Source organism: Adiantum capillus-veneris, chromosome 1 (genome assembly GCF_014529385.1).
Source record: "Adiantum capillus-veneris isolate H3 chromosome 1, ASM1452938v2, whole genome shotgun sequence".
NCBI classification, from domain to species: domain Eukaryota; kingdom Viridiplantae; phylum Streptophyta; class Polypodiopsida; order Polypodiales; family Pteridaceae; genus Adiantum; species Adiantum capillus-veneris.
This window is the reverse complement of record NC_140931.1, coordinates 91514065-91532518: the sequence shown is the minus strand read 5'-3', so window position 1 is coordinate 91532518 and position 18454 is coordinate 91514065. Positions and strand designations below refer to the sequence as shown.

The 18454-nt window shown below is 45.1% G+C and overlaps 1 protein-coding gene across 1 annotated transcript in view; it reads left to right on the top strand.

Moving 5' to 3' along the window:
* Window positions 1-14750, top strand: part of LOC147465177 (uncharacterized) — an 84002-nt gene extending 69252 nt beyond the window's left edge. Inside the window, exon 10 of the mRNA XM_086518634.1 lies at window positions 14336-14750. Within this exon, the coding sequence (XP_086374760.1) occupies window positions 14336-14635 (300 nt within the window). The 3' untranslated portion in view covers window positions 14636-14750. The remainder of the gene's footprint in view (window positions 1-14335) is intronic.
* The last annotated feature ends 3704 nt before the right edge of the window (window positions 14751-18454 follow it).

The following is an 18454-nucleotide window of genomic DNA, read 5'->3' as shown; positions in this document are numbered from 1 at the left end:
TCGGGGGTATGCAAGGCATCATGCCAAACCCCATGTATGGTACTATCGGCATGCAGCAAGGTTTCCACGGCAACCAGGGCCAATTTGGGGTGCCACAGGGTCATTTTGGCATGGCTGGTTTTTCTGGACAGCAGCCAGATATCGCACCTCTGACGCAAAATGTGAATGGCCAAGGCGTGCCGATCATGCCTAGTACAGTGCCCATGTTGCAGACCATTCCGTATGAAAACTTGGGGGCACTAGAGAAGCCGAAGGCTTACAAAGAAGGTGGTGCAGCAGTAAAGTTCAGTACCTTTAGTGGTTTCGAGGATAAGACAAAGGCCCTCACTTTCCTCCAGCAGTTTGATACAGCTTATGCGGGAGGGAATTTTACAGAGGCCTCGAAGGTTAGGAAAGCTGCCACTTTCTTAAAGGACAATGCGCTTACATGGTGGATGACATTGTTAATGCAAGGACAGGCACCGGCCACTTGGGTTTATTTCAAGCAAATGTTTGCATCTGCTTGGCTATCAAATGAATTTGAAGCCGATGTCCTGACAGATTGGCACCAGCTTACTTCAGCTTCGTGCAAGAGTTTGCTGGAGTACAATAGGAGGTTTTGTAAAGCGTTACTCTCAGTGACCTCCTACAGATTTGTGCCACTGACAGAGCAGATAGAGAAGTATTGTTGTGGGCTGCCTAAAGGGCTTCGTGATTACTGTACAAAGAATAGAGTGGCTACCCTTACTCAGCTTATGGAAGTTGCGAACACTGGTCTTGCCCTGTTGAAAGGAGAGGACAGTGGATTTCCGAGCAATGATAAAGGAGGGCAGCAAAAGAAAAATTCAGCGAAGAAGCCCTTTGTGAAAACGGCTCCTGATGCGTCACAGGGGTCAGAACAGGCCACCAAAGACAAGGATTCAGCTGGGACTTCTGGAGTGCAGGCAAAGAAACAGAAAAGGAAGCCTTTTGTGCGCAAGTCGCTCGAGGAAAAGAAGGTCCTAATGGCTGAGAACAAATGCTTTATATGCGAGCAGCCTGGTCATATTTCTATCAATTGTTCACAAAGGAAAAGGCCAGCTGACTCAGAGGATAAAGAAGACCAGAAAGGCAAGAAGCCTAAACCCACGGCAGATTTAGTGCCAGACATGGTGGGTGACAGGCCCAGCACAGATGCCAGTGAGTTATCCAGGGCATGGGGTAAAGTTAGGGATCAGACGGCACTCATCTTCTTTGATCCAGGTGCCAAAGCCAACTTTATCTCACCAGAGTTAGCTATGAAGCTGGGCATCAGAGCTGAAGAAATGGGGTACACCGCAGAGGCAGGGTTGGCATGTCCTGGCCACTCAGAGTGTGTTACTCCCATCATTGGAAAACTGCGTCTGCATATTCAGTCGTATGTGGAACTGAAGAGTTTTACATCATGCCGCTGGAAGGTTGTGACGCCTTGTTGGGGATCCCGTGGATGTTCCGAGTGCATGGAGTCTTGGATGCCTACAACAAAAAGATCACTGTACAGCATAGGGGCAAAACTCACATCTTGGATGTAAAGCTTAAAGGAGAGTCAGTCCCTATTGTATCTGCTTCTGCTATCACTTCTGTAATAAAGAATCATCTTTCTGTGTACTTGATTTTTGCACGTGATGTCTCAGATAGGGATCAGTCAAATTTATCTATGTTAGATAAAGAAAGGTCAGCATTTTTGCAAAAGTTTAGTGACTGTTTTTCTGATTCATTACCGTCGCAATTGCCGCCAGAGAGACCTGAGGACCATCGGATAGATTTGGTGCCAGGGTGTAGCCCACCAAATAAACCTCCCTACAGGGTTAGTGCGGCACAGCAGAAAGAGATTATGGGCCAAATTGAGGAGTTATTAGAGAAGGGGCTTATCCAACCTAGTTCTTCACCTTTTTGCTCCCCACTGCTCCTAGTGCAGAAGAAGGATGGCTCATGGCCCATGTGTATTGATTATCGTGCGTTGAATAAGAATACCATCAAGAATAGGTTTCCTATTCCTCGCATTGATGATATTCTCGATCGTTTAGAGGGTGCTGCAATTTTCAGCAGGATAGACCTTAAGAGTGGGTACCATCAGATTCGTATAAGCCCAGAGGATGTGCACAAGACTGCGTTTAGAACGACATTTGGTCTTTATGAGTTTCTAGTGATGCTGTTTGGGCTAACAAATGCTCCTGCCACGTTCAACAGAATGATGGACCGGATTTTCCGCTCGCATCAACAGTTTGTTGGAACATTCTTCGATGACATGATTGTGAATTCGAAGAATGAAGAGGAGCATAGGCGTCACTTGACCATTGTGTTCGAAGAGCTGCGCAATCATAGGTTACTTGTCAATCCTAAGAAAAGTGAATTCTTCCTTGAAGAGATCCACTTTCTGGGCCACATAGTCTCAAAGGATGGTGTTAGAATGGATCCCGCAAAGGTCGAAGCTATCAAGACATGGCCAGACTTGAAGACTGTGCACGATGTCAGAAGCTTCTTGGGATTGTGTTCCTACTATAGAAGGTTTATCAGAAATTTTGCAGAGATAGCCTCGCCTCTTCACGCATTGCAAAAGAAAGAGGTCACTTTTAGATGGACCCAAAAAGAGATTCCAGCTTTTAGTCTCTTAAAGGAAAAGTTGACTTCAGATCCAGTTATTGTTTTGCCAGATCTTAGGAAGTCATTTGTGGTCCAGTGTGACGCGTGTGGCAGTAGCATCGGAGCAGTGCTAATGCAAGATGGACGGGTAGTAGCCTATGAAAGCCAAATTTTGCAAGGGCCAGAGAGAGAGGACTATGCAAGTCTATGAGAAAGAGCTCTTGGCCGTGATTCATGCACTTTCTAGCTGGAAGCACTACCTCTTAGGTGCTGATTTTGTTGTCCAAACAGATCATCAGACCTTGCGATACTTCTTGACACAGTCAAAGTTATCCGAAAAGCATATGCGATGGGCAAACATTCTTTCCATGTTCCACTTCCAGATTATGCATGTGGAAGGCAAGAAGAATGTTGTGGCTGATGCGTTATCAAGAAAGCCACAAATTTCAGCTGTGTCAATTCCTTATCATCATGAGTTAGATGACATGAAGGAACAGTATACTGTTGATGAAGATTTTGCAAGGATCTTTGAACAGTTACAAGAGGGGCAACATCACGAGCACTACCTCCTCAGAGATGGTTTTATGATGATGCATGGCAGACTTTGTGTCACTAGGCCACTGCGACATAAGGTCATGGAAGAGAGTCATGTCCCACCGTATGCAGGGCATCGTGGCATTGATGCAACAGTTAAAGCGGTAGAGACATTCTTCTATTGGCCTACCTTGAGGAGAGATGTGGATGCCTTTGTGCGAGCATGCATAGTTTGCCAAAAGGTCAAGTTTGACAGGCAAAAGGCACCAGGGTTGTTACAACCACTGCCGATTTCGGATAAGCCATGGGAAAGCATTGCTATGGACTTTATCTTTGATCTTCCAAGGACGCCAACAGGGAATGATGGTATATGGACCATTATCTGCAGGTTCAGCAAGCAAGCCAATTTTATCCGTGTCAGGAAGAAGATAAAATCTGATCAGATGACACGCTTGTTCATGTGCAATGTGTTTTAAGTACCATGGTATGCCACAATCGATTATCAGTGATCGTGATCCTCGCATGACCAGTTTGTTCTGGAGAGGATTGTTTGAGAACATGGGTACTACGCTCAAGTTCTCGTCTTCGTTTCATCCACAAATTGATGGACAGTCAGAAGAGGCCAATTCTACTGTCTTAGATCTGCTGAAATGCTATGTGTCAGATAATAAGGGCAAGTGGGAACAGCATTTGCCTATGCTTGAGTATGCGTACAATAATACGGTGCATTCGTCTACTGGCAAAGCACCTTTTGAAACTGTTGAAGGCGGCAAAAAGGTTCCTCCCATTTTGCACACAAAGGACAAGATCTTTGAGGCAGATCGATATGTTGAGAACATGGATGAGATGTATAAGAAGATTAAAGTTGCCTTGGAGAAGACTCAGGCAAAACAAAAAAAGGCTGCTGATCGTCACCGTCGTGAATTGCTACTATCACCTGGTGATTGGGTTCTCTTAAGGTTCGAAAAGGCAAGGTTAAAGAAGATGAAGGGCAAGGAACGGCTATTTCCTAAGCTCAGCATGCGTTACTATGGGCCTTTTCAAGTGCTTGACAAGATCAGCGATGTGGCTTACAGGCTGAAATTGCCTGATGCGTGGAAGATTCATAATGCGTTTCACGTGAGTCTTCTAAGACCCTTCGTGGGTGATGTGCCAGAAGATATGCCAGTTGAGGATCAGCCAGAAGTTGAGGAACTTGATGAGATCCTGGTAGCTGAGCAAGTTTTGGCACATAAGGACAAAAAAGTTAAAGGACAAGTTGCAAGACGTTATTTGGTGAAGTTCAAGAACTATCCACCTATGGATGCAAAGTGGATGGAAGAGCATGAACTGTCAGTCACCAAATGTATTGCAGCTTTACCTTGAAGCCTTTGGGTTACAGCCTACTTATGCCCCAACCCAACGTGTGCAAAGGAGGGGTAATGATAGAGCTAGTACATCAAATGTACATATGAATTCAGTGCCATAGATGGAAATGGCAAAAGTATGAAGGCCTCATTAAGTCATTTGTATCTATGTATGTTACGACCTTTCTTGCGGATACATGCGATGATAAAAGAGTGTTAATAGCACAAGATCATCAGTGGCGTGTATTTATGGTATGCAATCGAGGACGTTTGCGATTTCAAGAGGGGGGTATGTCACGAGGACGTGGCAGTTATTAACCATGTCACAGAGATGTGGCAACTGCTAACCTTGGTTGTTGGTTTCTTTCCAATGGGGTTTATTTTATTTGTTTAAGACCCTCTTTTTGAAGTAGCAAACGGTCGGACATTGTATGACCAATGTGAACGGTAGATTCACCCGCAGACGGGAAGTGGTCAGCACTGGAATTCGTATGGTAAGAGGATGTCTAGGCTCAGAGCAAGATCATATAGGTCCCCCTGTCGCACTTAGTAAGTTGGTGGATACTAGGAAGTGAACTCAATTAAGGCGTAAAGTCAAGGTGGGACTACCAACAAAAAGTATCCGACAGTTGGGCCACACTGCATTTTTGGATGCGGTCCCAATGAGGATAGATGGTCAGAAGACCAGTGGGAGCCCAACGGAAGCATCTCCTAAAATTTAGGGAACTGCTATTTTGGGCCGGGAAATGTGTTCGCATCATTACCTCCGGTATGACTAGGGGAACATTTTATAACTCTGCCGCGAAGTCAACTGACGCGTCGGTTGGGATATTTTTAAGCGGCGAACCCGAAACGGGAAAATGCTTGAAAAGCGCCAAGTGTCACATTTTCGTGAACTTTCCTCTTGCAGAAAAATGGGCGCTGATTTTTAAGCTGGGAGAGGCCTCATTTCAGCATTGGTCACAGGTTAAGAGCTATGGAGTGCTTCCTTTCCCTCTCATGTACAGTGTGGTGCTAGGAGTGATGCCCTGCACACTACACACTGCTCTCTCTCTCCCCTACGTGCAGTTATGTGATGCCCCACAAGAGGGCTACTCATTTGACTGATGTACAGCTGTGTGGGTTCATGCTTTTGTGCTGAGGCAAGAGCCTCCTTGAGCAGGAACACGGGTAGCTAACTGCTGCTCCAAAGCAAGCACTGGTGAGGGTCATAACCTCACCGTACAGGTGCAAAATCAGCGCTGTGTATGCGCTGTAAATTCACTGTTTTTCAGCCGTACGGACGCCAAGATCATTGGAAATCGTGCCCCATTGGCAAAGGACAGTTAGGGGACTGTTTGGGGCTGAAAACAGGGCAAAAACCAGTAAATACAGCGTGCTGAATTTACTGTTTTTGGACAGGAATCAGAGGGTATACGACAGTGCAAGCGAGTTCCAGCAGGGGAATTGGTTTCGCGCAAGTTTTGGGGCTGTTATGCTGCCGAAATTTGGCCAAATCAAATGGTATCTAGGTGGATACACGTGAAGGATTCCCAGGACCTTACCTTGTAGTTTACCCTCCTAAAGAATAAAGAAATACCGAAAGGGGCGCCAATTTTGGGGCCTACAGGTTGTCGGCGTCTGCTCGGAGCATTCTAGCTTCCGAGCTGTGTGTGTGACTAAGTGTTAATTCCCATTACAGGTTCTCTTTGCAAAGTGCTCTGTGTGTGTGTATAAAGTAAAGAATTTCGGGTGAAAGCCAACGCCTACCGCCCTACGGGCCGGTTTCACGAGTCCCCATTACATCCTACCCACTTCGGTGAGCATCTAATCATTGTATCAGCATTTGTGCAAGAAATAAAGCAAGTACTTTTTTTTCTGAGAAAAAGATTCTTCTATTAATTAATGAAACTGCCCATAGGGCTACAACCACCTCTACAAGAGAGGGCTACAACAATCATGAGGGGGGGACTCTCCCAATGAAAAAAAAAAACAGCATATGTACAATGAGGCTAAATCAAGAGATGGAAGGAGGGAAAAGCCACAGGTGGACGGTAGTGCCATCTGTCCTTGAAGGAATCTTCGTGCACCGATTTCGGACTTATTAGCCACTCCCACCCTTAGTCCATCGCACATCGGGCGCGCTCCCGTCTTCATCGCTATGTCCTTGAATGAAGATTGACATCGGATCCACAAAAATCCAGACCTTAAACACCAAGATTTGCTTGCCTCCTATGCGGATATTGAAGGAGTTGGAGAAAGGATCCCTATTCTCTTCTGCATTCGCATTCACATGTAGCGTGTATCCACTTCCGTCGACAAGAAACCCTTGGAAATACCTCCAAGCACCCTTACCTTTCAGCTTCACCCGCAATGTTTTCACGACTGGACTGTTCTAGTGGTATCACTTGCTCACAAGGCAGAGTCAGCATCAAGGCTGGTATTCTATGATAGTAGTAAGGCTACCTAGTACCTCGGTTGGTCGGTGTTTACATCGCAGCAGTACCTACATCCGTAGTATCCACCCGTTTGGAGGAGTTTTCATCGGCTTATGCATCCACAAGCATCAGAAGTACGGAAAGAATCCAAAGATAGAAGTTCAGCAATTGTGCCTCACCTTTAATAGGGGGGGATGTCACGTGTGCATTGCACTTGCACCACGTCAACAAGCTTCTGCTACAGTCTAGTGTCAGTCTTAGCTTAGGACCTAGCCTGGCACCCTTGTGAGCCTCTAGCAGAACATGCATGATCGGGCAAGTCATAGTTGCATACCCTCACTTGCACAGTTAAGTCGCTTAAGCATATAGTCATATGAACAATCACTTAAGTAATTTATTAATAAGTGACTTTGACATGACATTTACTAAAAGTAGGTAGGGCAAATGGTAAAGGACCTATAAAAGCAGCCCTTTGGGCACCAGTAGAAGGCAGAGGAGCAGTGATAGAGCCTCTCCAGAAGCACCAGCAGGACCAGCGTTTTGACACCAGCAAGGCCAGCGTTTTCAGCATTCAGCCCGATCCTCGTTGCAGTACCCTCAGCGTTTTCAATTTTCAGCCCATCACCGTCCTCGACGATCGCAGATCAGCTTGTCGTCATCATCATCGTTGTCACAGTATCAAGCATCTCCAATGATACCCATTAGCACCACAGTACCAGTACCCGTCGTTGCCGTCACCATCACTGTCGTCGTCGTCGTCGTCGTCGTCGACGCAGTATCCTAGCATCTAGAACCCCTTGCATTTTGGGTTGGCTCTTGCCTAGCTTAGCGTAGGGATCATCAAGACCTCCATGTCCTTAGCACCCAAGTAGCTTTAGTACCCATCAGTATCCGCAGTACCAAGCACCAAGCCCCCGCAGTACCCTTCAGTATCTCAGCAGTACCAAGCATCTGTATCAAGTACCCATTAGCATCTCAGCATCTAGTCATTGTATCAACATTTGTGCAAGAAATAAAGCAAGTACTTGCTCTCGCAACAAAGCAAGGGGGCCCTTGAGGGTGGTTGGGACCCGACATGCCGTGTCGTCTCTCTCTCTCTCTCTCTCTCTCTCTCTCTCTCTCTCTCTCTCTCTCTCTCTCTCTCTCTCTCAGTTCAGATCACTTCTTTCAAGTGAAGTAAAGTAGCCCTTGTGTGTGTGCGGGGTACTAGATCCGAGCTAAATCCTTAAAACACTTCCATTGCACCTGACACTAGGTCGGAGCGTATATCGGCTGGTCAGTTTGTGCTTTGCTGCAATCTGATGCAACCGGTAGAGCACCCACCATGCATCGCCATTAGAAAATGTGCTATTTGAAAGGTAGATGGTTCTTCTAGATGCGAGACAACATTCTTTGCCAACACAATTGAGACTTGGAGAGTGACCATAGGTGATTTCTAAGAGACGGCCTCCTCTCGTTGTATTCGATGTCATGGAGCTAACGAGATTGTGATGCATTTGCTTTGGGATTGCCGCTACTCTCGGACTTTCATCAAGCAAGTGTCCTCTGCTCTGCAGCCTTTATTTCCCATCCAGAATCTTTCACAAACAATTTTGGAATCCCCCAAACGCCACAATCTCTGTTTGAGGTCTTCTTCAGTTGGGTATGGCACCAACGTAACTCTTAAATGTTTCATGCCATGGAAATTGACCCTTTCTCTTACTTCAAATGTTCACTTATTGTGGGAGATTTACTTTGATTGTTTCTAGTTTTCGGAGCCTCATGGTGCTTCGTCTTCTGTACCTCTTATTTATTATGGGTTTTGCTCAGTTTGAGGTTTCCAACTTGTAAATTCAATCAATATTTACAAAAGAAAAAATGTGTGTGAGTGTGTGTGTGTGAGAGAGAGTGTGTGTGTGTGTGTGAACAGCTCGTGGATGCCTGAGGTGCAGCGCGAACAGCTTGTGGGTCTCTGTGTAGTGTGAACAGCTTGCCCCCTCGCGACCTTCATGCTCTGCTCTACGCGAACAGACTGCCCTGCACGTTTACGCCCTTCAGCCCTCAGGTGTTACTGCAGCAGCGCGCAGTGACTCAACAATGCTTGTGCGCGCGCACGTGTGTGTGGTGTGTCAGCGCGCTCTCCTGCTTCATCTGCTGAGGACCGTTTTGCCCAGCACTACTGTCAGAGACAGAGAGGCAGGGTTGGTACGGCAACTGTGACCACAGTGGACCGACAGGGCATTTTGCACATAGGTTCGAATCTCTGGCAGAAAATCGAAAATGTATATTGCTGTGGGCCTTCGTTGCTTCTTTCTGTGAATATGTACAGAGTTGTGGTTTGTCTGTCATTTGCAAGGTATTCTTCGCAGTAAATTGCAGAATTTTTCTCGCTAGCAGGTTCAGTTTGAAGAAGGGGGTTTTTTATTTGATTTATGTTTGACTCGCTCTGTGTATTTAAGCATCGGAAAGCAATGGAACCTGCGTCGGAAGCAGCCTCTGAGATTAAGGCATGCCTGTACGAGGACTTTGAGGAGGCTCGACAAGCATGGAATGGTCAGGCGCCTACCCTTGAGGTGCGCATTCCGGTACAGGACCTCGTGGACCCAGTTGCGCAGTACGCAATGAATGCAGTTATACTGTTTTTCCCAGGGAAAATGCCTACTACGCAGGATGTCGGCCAATGGGTCGATTTTCTCCTTAAGCGGCAAGTTGTCCGTGGTGTCTACTTTGGGGCGCGTGGATTTTATGAAGTGTTGCTCACAGATATGGAAGCTAGAAATCTTTTGCTTGAGATGTCTCCCCTCTTTTTTAATACGCAGATGACACATGTTCTCCCGTGGGCGCTCACTAAAGATTACCAGAGTCTTATTCGCCACAAATGCCCGGTGTGGGTGGAAATTGTTGATTTCCCTCGCACGTGGAGACATTTCCTGCCGTTGTTGGCTGCGCAGCTTGGAAAGGTTATTTGTCCTCCAAAATTGGATGCGAATACCAATAGGTTTTGCATTCTATGGGACACGGACAAGATTACCCCTGATGGTATTATGGTTGACTCAGGTGATCCGTGGGTAGGCAAGCGTCCCTTTAAGCTTAAATGGGGAAAATTTGCGAATTCTTGTTTTCGATGCGGCAAATTTGGTCATATGCAATCAGAATGTCCAGAGCCGGTCTTGCAACCGCCTCCCTCTATTGTTCCTTTGTCTATCCATGCTGGGAAATTCACAAGTGAGGCCAAGCAAAGTGGAGTTTCTACTGCCAAAGTGGCTTCGAATGTGGACAAAGGGAAAGGCAAGGTACAGCAAGGTACTGATCTTGGGACTGGGTCTATTGCTAAAGGCAAAAATGCTGGACCTGTTGATGTCAATACATGGGTGGTGCCGAAAAAAGCACTGAAGATTCACACGCCACTTTCTTCGCGTAATTACGTTCCTTCTGTTAATGCTAACAAGAATGCATCGTTTAAGCAACTTCCTTGTAATGACAATCGCACGCTGATTGATACATGGGATAAAGCGATGCACTCTTACAAAGAGGTACTCCTTGGTGAGGCTTCCACATCGCATGTGAATACTGTGGACACGTTTCCTGCCCTGACTCAGAGGATGGGTCCTCGTACGGAGGCAGTGGATGGAGACGTGTCTATGGGCACCTCCACTTGATATTGATTCTATGCATATACGGCCTCTAGGCAAAGAGCTGCTTTGTGGCGGGAATTCTCCTCTCGCCCATGGACATCGAATGCATTTCTATGTGGAGATTTCAATAATACTCCTGGTTTGCTTGACAGTACCACAGGAAATTCGCATATGCTGCTTGCGGAGAAACACAACTGGGATCACTTTGTTGCCTCCGCTCAAATGATTGATATATGGCGTTCTTTGTATCCTGATGCCTCTGGTTTCACCTTTCAGCATGCTGCTCACTCCTCGTATAGAGCAAGATTGGATCGTTGGTATTTGCTTAATGGGCAACAGTATGAAGAATTTGTATGTGACATGAGGATAGACTATGCTCTACAGCTATCGGATCATTATCCTCTTTTGCTGTCGTCGTATTTTGGACAGTCTATTTGTGATCGGCCTCTTCACAGGAAACGTTTGTTGCATGTTAATAATGCCTATCTTACTCATGAAGTTTTTCGTCATATGGTTGCCGATATTATTCCTCCGCTGTTGGCTCATATGCATATTGATGTGGATACTGCTTGGTATCGTTTTGTCATGAGAGTACAAACTGTGATTTCTGACTATGGTAGGCAGCATATGCAGCGAATTCGGGAGAATGTCGGTGATGCGAAACAGGTTAGTCAACGATTACAACAATTGCTTGATTTCCGCCCATTGTCTGACTCAGACATGACGGAGTTATGTGAAGCTAAAGTGTGTATTCAGCAAAATGATAAGCAGAAGCTTGCTAAGTGGCAGACACGTGCACGTCAACAGGCCTTTATGGATAAAGGGTGTGCTTCGAAGAAATTTTTTAAGCATTTGCATCATTCAAGAGTCTCATAGTCGATTAAGCGGGTTATGCTTCCCTCGGGTGTTTGGACTTCTTCAAAGAGGGAACTTGCTGAGGCTATGGTCTCACATTACCGTATGGTGTTTGCTGCTCCATCTCAGCCGTCTTCAGCAGCTTGTCGAGCGTGTGAATTGTTGCTTTCTTATGTTCGTCCGATCTTGTCCTCGCAGGAGGCACACTGCCTTGAGGACCCTTTCTCTGTCGCTGAATTGCATGGTGCCTTGCTTGCATTGGGTCGGTGGAGATCTCCTGGTTGGGACGGACTTACTGTGGAATTTTTCCTCTCGTTTTGGGATGCTCTTAAGCAACCCCTCATCTTTATGATAAATGCGGCATGGGAAAAACAGGATCTACCAATTTCATGGAAAGAGGGCTTGCTTAAGTTGTTGCCCAAGCAAGCGCTTTGTGAGCAGTTCTCTCATTGGCGACCCATAACTCTGATGCCGGTGATATACAAGTTTTTGGCAAAAATGTTGGTCCATCGCATCAAGGACTATTTGTTTACAGGACTTCATCAGTCTCAATATGGTTTATTCCTCGTCGTCAAATCATGGATAATTTGGCCAATCTTATGATTGGCATGGAATATGCTAAGTATACCCAACAAGATGTGCTGGTCATGCAAGTTGATATTGAAAAGGCTTTTGACACGGTGTACTGGGATTTCATTGCTGCCACAATGAGAAGCCTAGGGTTTGGTCCTAAGTTGGCCAATGTGGTTCATTTTTTGTAGGACTGTAGTACATCTTCGGGAATTCTGGACGGGGAACTGACAGAATCGTGGCCGCTTGGTTGTTCGGTTAGGCAAGGCTGCCCTATTAGTGCTTTGCTGTATGCAATTGCTTCTCATCCTTTATTGATGTATCTTGATCATTTGACCTCTGCGCAGCGTTTTCATGGTTTGCAGTTACCTTCGGGCCATACGTTTATTGGGCAGGCTTATGCTGATGACTCGCTATTTATGCCCCGCAATCAGCAAAATGATGTTCAAGAGATTATGAATGCTTTGGAATTGTTTGCGCTTGCGGCTGGTCTTAAAGTCAATTTCCGTAAATCAAAGCTTCTACCGCTTCGTTCTTGTGATTGGCATGCTCTGTTGTGGCCAGGAGAGATTGTTCTTCCAAATGTAATCACTAGGCATTTGGGTTATCCAATTGGATGGAATGTTACTCACAAGCAGAAAGCGGATTGGGTTATGGATCGCTTGAATGTTAAATTGCATTACTGGAAGCTTTCTACCTGGCCGCTACATGTTCGCCTGCGAATTGTTCAGAGTATCCTCATGGCATATGTTCAGTTCTTTTTGCCATTGTTGCATTGGCCCAGGCATTGTCTTCACTCTCTCATGTCGGCCATTTTGTCTCATTTGTGGCGAACGCGTGCTCACAAAAAAGGTTTGCGCTTGATATCTATGGCAAAACTTTGTACACCAAAGCGCTTTGGGGGTTTGAATATTTTGGACCTGCGTAGGCATGTCATTGCTCGGAAGGCTATGCTTTTGCCTACACTTGTGCATCAATCTCAGCCTTGGACTCTTATGTTTGCACACTTGAGTCAGCATGTGGTTACATCTTCATTTGGTCACTGGCAATCATCCATGTGGGAGGCAGTCCCGCTTTCTTCCACCTTGCTTTCTGCATGGAAACAGGTTACGATTCATCTCTCATGGAATGCTCGGAGGGAAGGAAACTCGCTTCGTGCGGAGAGCCTTCATTGGAGTCGGGTTTTTTCTCTTACCTTGGTCGATCGCTCGCCTCGCCAGGCGTATTTTCTCTCCTGCCGTGGCATTCGAGTGGTTGAGGATGTGGTGGATGTAGCTGGTTTTACTTTCGAGTTTCCATTTGCCGCTCGCCATTTTGGATTGGGCATGCACTATCACCAGTTTTGGAGAGAATTACAACAAATGTTGGCTGGTTTTTTGCTTGTTTCCCCTTTGGCTGATGGTGATCGAATGTCTGACTGGAAGCTTGGGGACATGTCATTTCAAGATATTTCTGCTGGCCGGGCATATGCTCTTCTTCTGCCTCGTCCATGGATTGCTGATCATTGCAACGCTATTTGGCACATGCATAAATCCGATATTTGGTGGCGTAGGATTATATCTACAATTTGGGAAAGTCGTTTGCCGTTGAAAGAGCGGCTGTTTCTTTGGCGGTGTTTACTTGGTGTGCTCCCAGTGGGTACTTTTCTTCGAGAGCGCCATATCTGCCCTTCATCATGTGTCCGTTGCTTATCTGCCGAGGAGGATGTTTGTCACCTCTTGTGGGAATGCAGTGTCACTCGAGAATTCCTTCGTCGGGTATCTGCGTGTATGCGGTTACGTTTTCCTTCGACGGTCTTCCATAAGCGGCTTTGGGTTTTGGGTAGCTTCTCGCCGGCGTTGAAGTGCTTTGCACCCTTCTTCATGTGGGTCAGGTTTTGGGCATATTGGAGCCTGTGGCGACAGCGTAATGGCTGTATGTTCCATAGCATTCACACGGATCCTTTACCTTTCTTCAAGATTTCCCTTCGGCAGTCTCTACGGTTTTCCTTGGAAGTTGGTGATATCACGGCAGAGATACATCAACTTTCTTATGAACGCTTTTAGATATTTTGTACAGCTGAACACTGTTGTGTTCCTTTCCTTGTACATCTTTTGGGTGGGTTTTCCTCTCTTTGAGGTTTCCCACATATAGTTAAATCAAATTGATTTACAAAAAAAAAAAAGTGTGTGTGTGTGTGTGTGTGTGTGAGAGAGAGAGAGAGCACTGTAAAGTACCTAGGTCCTACAATCAAATTAGCTGAAGTATACAGAACATATCGCAATGTGCTCTTATAAAGACGACAATAGACATATGCACCTAGACAATGCTGCCACACACTAACACAAAACCCTCTCTCTCTCTCTCTCTCTCTCTCTCTCTCTCTCTCTCTCAGTTCTCTACTTGCCTTATTGTTGAACTCATGAGAAGTGTCATGCAGGTCGGCGACACAGAGTTGGCATCGAAGTTGGCTCGAGCACGGCTCCGGCAGCTTGGGATGCAAGAGAGTGGCACCAACTCGAAGGCTACGACTCCTCAGACAACGAATGACCTTTGCTCATCACCCGTGTTGAAACCAAGCGCTGCAAAGACATGCAGTCCCATGATGCAAACTGAATATTTTCATAGCAATGGCCTGCAAGGCACTCAAAGCGTTGAGATACCTGTGCGAGATGAGACAACGAGCTCATGTGCAGGACTTTACGCAAATTCGTTGTCAACAAGGCATGGGCAGTTCTGACAAAGATCAAGAGGAGTGTGGAGAGAGTCCCAAAGATTTACCAAAAAAAAGTGTGTGTGTGAGTGTGTGTGTTTGTGGGTGGGGGGGGGGGGGGGGGGGGAGAGAGAGAGAGAGAGAGAGAGAGAGAGGCACAACATAAACTAGTGGTTTCAGACCATCCGCCCCCCCCCCCATGAAGGCGGCAGATTTTTTATATAGGAAACTACCTGCCTTCAAAGTTCAAAGCAAAAAAAAAAAGGAAAAATTACCCGTATTTTAAAAATTCCCAATCTGCCCACAAAATACACCTTAAATTTCCCAAAATACCCTTAAATTTTTTGAAAATTCCCAACACCCCACCTTGCTACATTTGTCCTCTTCGTAGCTGTTTTTGCAGGGCACCGTTTTGTTTTTGCAGGGTTGCAATGGTTTCAGGCATTTCTTAGCGAGAAACAATACGTTTTTGCAGGGCTACGAAGTGTGTCTGCAACGTCATGATGGTTTCGGCCATTTTTCAACGACAAAATATTTTCATAGAATATGCTGGGTAGATTGGGAATTTTTGAAATACGAGGGGCGTTTTGGGAATTTCATCAAATTGGAGGGGTATTTTGGTAATTTTCCCCCAAAAAAAAAGGGTGGACACACCCTTAAGATGACAAGTGGATACCTTAAGATCTCAGCATTTTCCCAAGCTCCATAAGAAGTAGAGAAGTGGAGAAGTAGAGAAGTGGAGGATCCTGTCCAAAGTTCACTTTGAACTTTGAGGTTTGGTGTATGCAACTATGCAAAGGATCATTTATATGGATAGTAGGCAAATCACCATTTCCCACCATTTTGAACGCCGCACCCTCATTGCTCATATTTGGAAAACAAGGTGTCCAATGGACAAAAACACTACCACATATAAAACTAGAGTGCAAAGTATTAGCACGAACTAGAAATCCCAAGAAAATCAATTTCCAATAATACAATAGAACAAGTCTTCTCTACTCCTGTCGGAGCCCTACTTGAGCCAAAATCTTGCCTTCTTTTTTATTGCTTAAGACTTGCTACCTTTCAGCTAATTTGGCTTCTCTGGCTCTTACAAATTATGGGTCATTCTGAGCCCTTGGCTTTGCTAGAGACACTTTGGAAGGTCCCTCTACCTGTGGCATGCTTCTCTTCTTCTTCTTGTGCCTTCTCAATCTTTTTTCTTTGTTGTGTCATTGGGATTGTATCTTAAAAATCTCTGTCATCAAAACTAATATATAATACTCCCAAATGATTTTCTAATGTTAAACTGAGCATTTAATATGGGGAAGTACCAAGGGAGTAAAAGCTAGAATATTGGTAAGGTTGCTAGACCGGTCTCTGTCAGGGATCCAAAGGGGGTAAGCCTGCAAAAGAGCAATGTCTTCAATGGGGCTTAAAAAGACCTAAGGTTAAGCTCCATTAAGACTTCCATAGGCTAAGGTTTCAAAAATTAAATATTTTATCCAATGGCCAATGCAAGGGGAAATTGGATGGTCATGGGAAGACTAAAAAGTCTTTCCACATCCCTAGGAAGGATGGGGCGATCCCTTATTGTAGGGGAAGAGAGACACACACACACACATACACTCCAAGGCTCCCCCTTTACACAAAGGGAATATTGGACACATGAGGCCAGTTGCCCCCAACCTCCCCTCAAATCCTATTGGATGGTCATAGAGGTGGACCAATGAGAATTAGGCTATAGTAAATTTAGTTTAATCAATTTAGAAATGCTTGATAAAAGAACCAATAGAAGTTAAGCTCCCTAGAAGACTATTGTACAATCTACCAAGGGGTCCAATGAGCATTCAGCAGCCCAATGGCTTGCCTGATTCCTATTGGTCAAAAGACTAGAGGTCCAATGAGAGTTTAATTGAATTATTTAATTATCTAAAGCTCTCACAAAAGGGGAAAGGGGGACACATGTCACAAGGCTAGCAATTATGCTTCTAAATTGTCATTGGTTAAGCTATGCAGGAGCCAATAGATGCCAGCATGAGAAATTAGCAAGAGGGGTCGACCAAGATGAGAGAGAAGGCTACATTTTACTCTTACACAATGCTATACACACACACACACACACACACACAACTCATGTGTGCAAGACGAACTCCATTTCCTTCTCCAAGCATTGAGAAGTAGAGGCCTACACCAACAACTCTTTGCTATGGAATGCAAATCCAACCAAGATCCAAGCTTCAATGGCATGCTCATCTCCTCTAGCATGCTAATTACTAAGCTAAGCTATGCTATTAGAGTGATTATGTGAGGAGAATACTTCTTTATTGTAAGATACCTCTTCTTCCTCTCAATCTATCCTCATTCCCTGCTAGCTCTCACCATTTTTGAAGGTGTGTGAGGTCTTGGGATTGAGGATAGGGACACTAGGTTTGTTTTTCAAGCATAATTTGGTGCATGAAGTTTCCATCTTCATTGCACCAACGAGTTTTGTCAAGGAACAGAAGAATTGTATTGTACAAAAGTCTCCTTTGATGGGAGAAGCTATAATACAAAGCCTTTATGGAGGGGGGACCGGCTCCATGTAAATCCGGTCCTCAACTGTTGTCAATTGCTCTATTTCTCTCTCTTTTCAAGTATTGTCAATGCCAAATTAGCTAGGTGTAAATTGGTATGTTGCTTTCTCAAATTAAGTACTCTCTCTATGCTCATTAGGAACTTGTTCTTAATGAAATGCTCACTATGTTATCAATTTCCACTACACACAAGTTACTAGTGCATGTTACATTGGTATCAGAGCTATTGGTTTCTCTTTTCTTGCTCAAGAAGAGAGGTCCTCAAGCTTGCTACAAATGGTTGGTGTTATTAATTGCAAAAGAGTAAGTAGAATAGGGATTTTTCATCCTTAAAGCACACTTGCTTTATGCAGTTATCGGGGATACCATCCAGAGCTATGGTCTTAATAATGGAGTCCTATGGGGCTTTCTTGGCTTAATCATTATTGAGCTATTAGAAGCTTGACAAGAACCGGTGCTATCTCGGCTCTGTTGAACCCTCTCTTCTATTCCTTGCAATTAATAATATTCGAGCCATGGGTATAGATGCTTGAGTACTTATCTTTGAAGGTAAGAGGAGTAGCAACTAGGGCTTAAGGTGCCAAAGTACAAGTAAAATTTTACACCTAAAATTTGCTAGTATGGCTAGCAAAGGAAAAGAGATTGAAAAGAATGTTGATAGCTTTGATTTTGCTAATGAAAGATCAACTAATGATGCCCCTATGTTTGTAAACTATCTTGTTTCTAGGCTTCAACAAGCCCTGGGCAACCCATCCCTCCAAGGTGAAGTGCTGCAGCATTGCGCACCCATGGTATTCTCCAAACTCCCCACCAAGAAGAGAGAGTACCTAGGAAGCCTCCTAGTGAGACTTCCAAAAGAGGACTCTCTCGGATAAGGGAAGAAGAAGAGGATCCATACGAAGGGCTCAAAAATCTACTACTCGATGACACATCTCCTTCCCAAAGGAGAACCCAAGTTTCAACGGCAGAGCCCCCACGAAAGAACGAGAGAGAAGTGAGTCTCCTGCCACCTTGGCGGAGATGTCTCCACCAAGACAGCAGGCAAAACGCTCTCCAACACTCCCTAAACAAAGAATACCATCGCATACTTCTCTACACTATAATTCAAAGAGGGATTAGAGAAAACAAGAGAAGAAAAAGGTGAGAAAGAGGTCATGCTCTTCTCCATCTTCTTCATCCTCTTCCTCTTCTGAAGAAAGTGATGGTGCAGACAAGGAGGAACAAGGGAAGAAAAAGGCGAGAAAGAGGTCACCCTCTTCTCCATCGTCCTCATACTCTTCCTCTTCTGAAG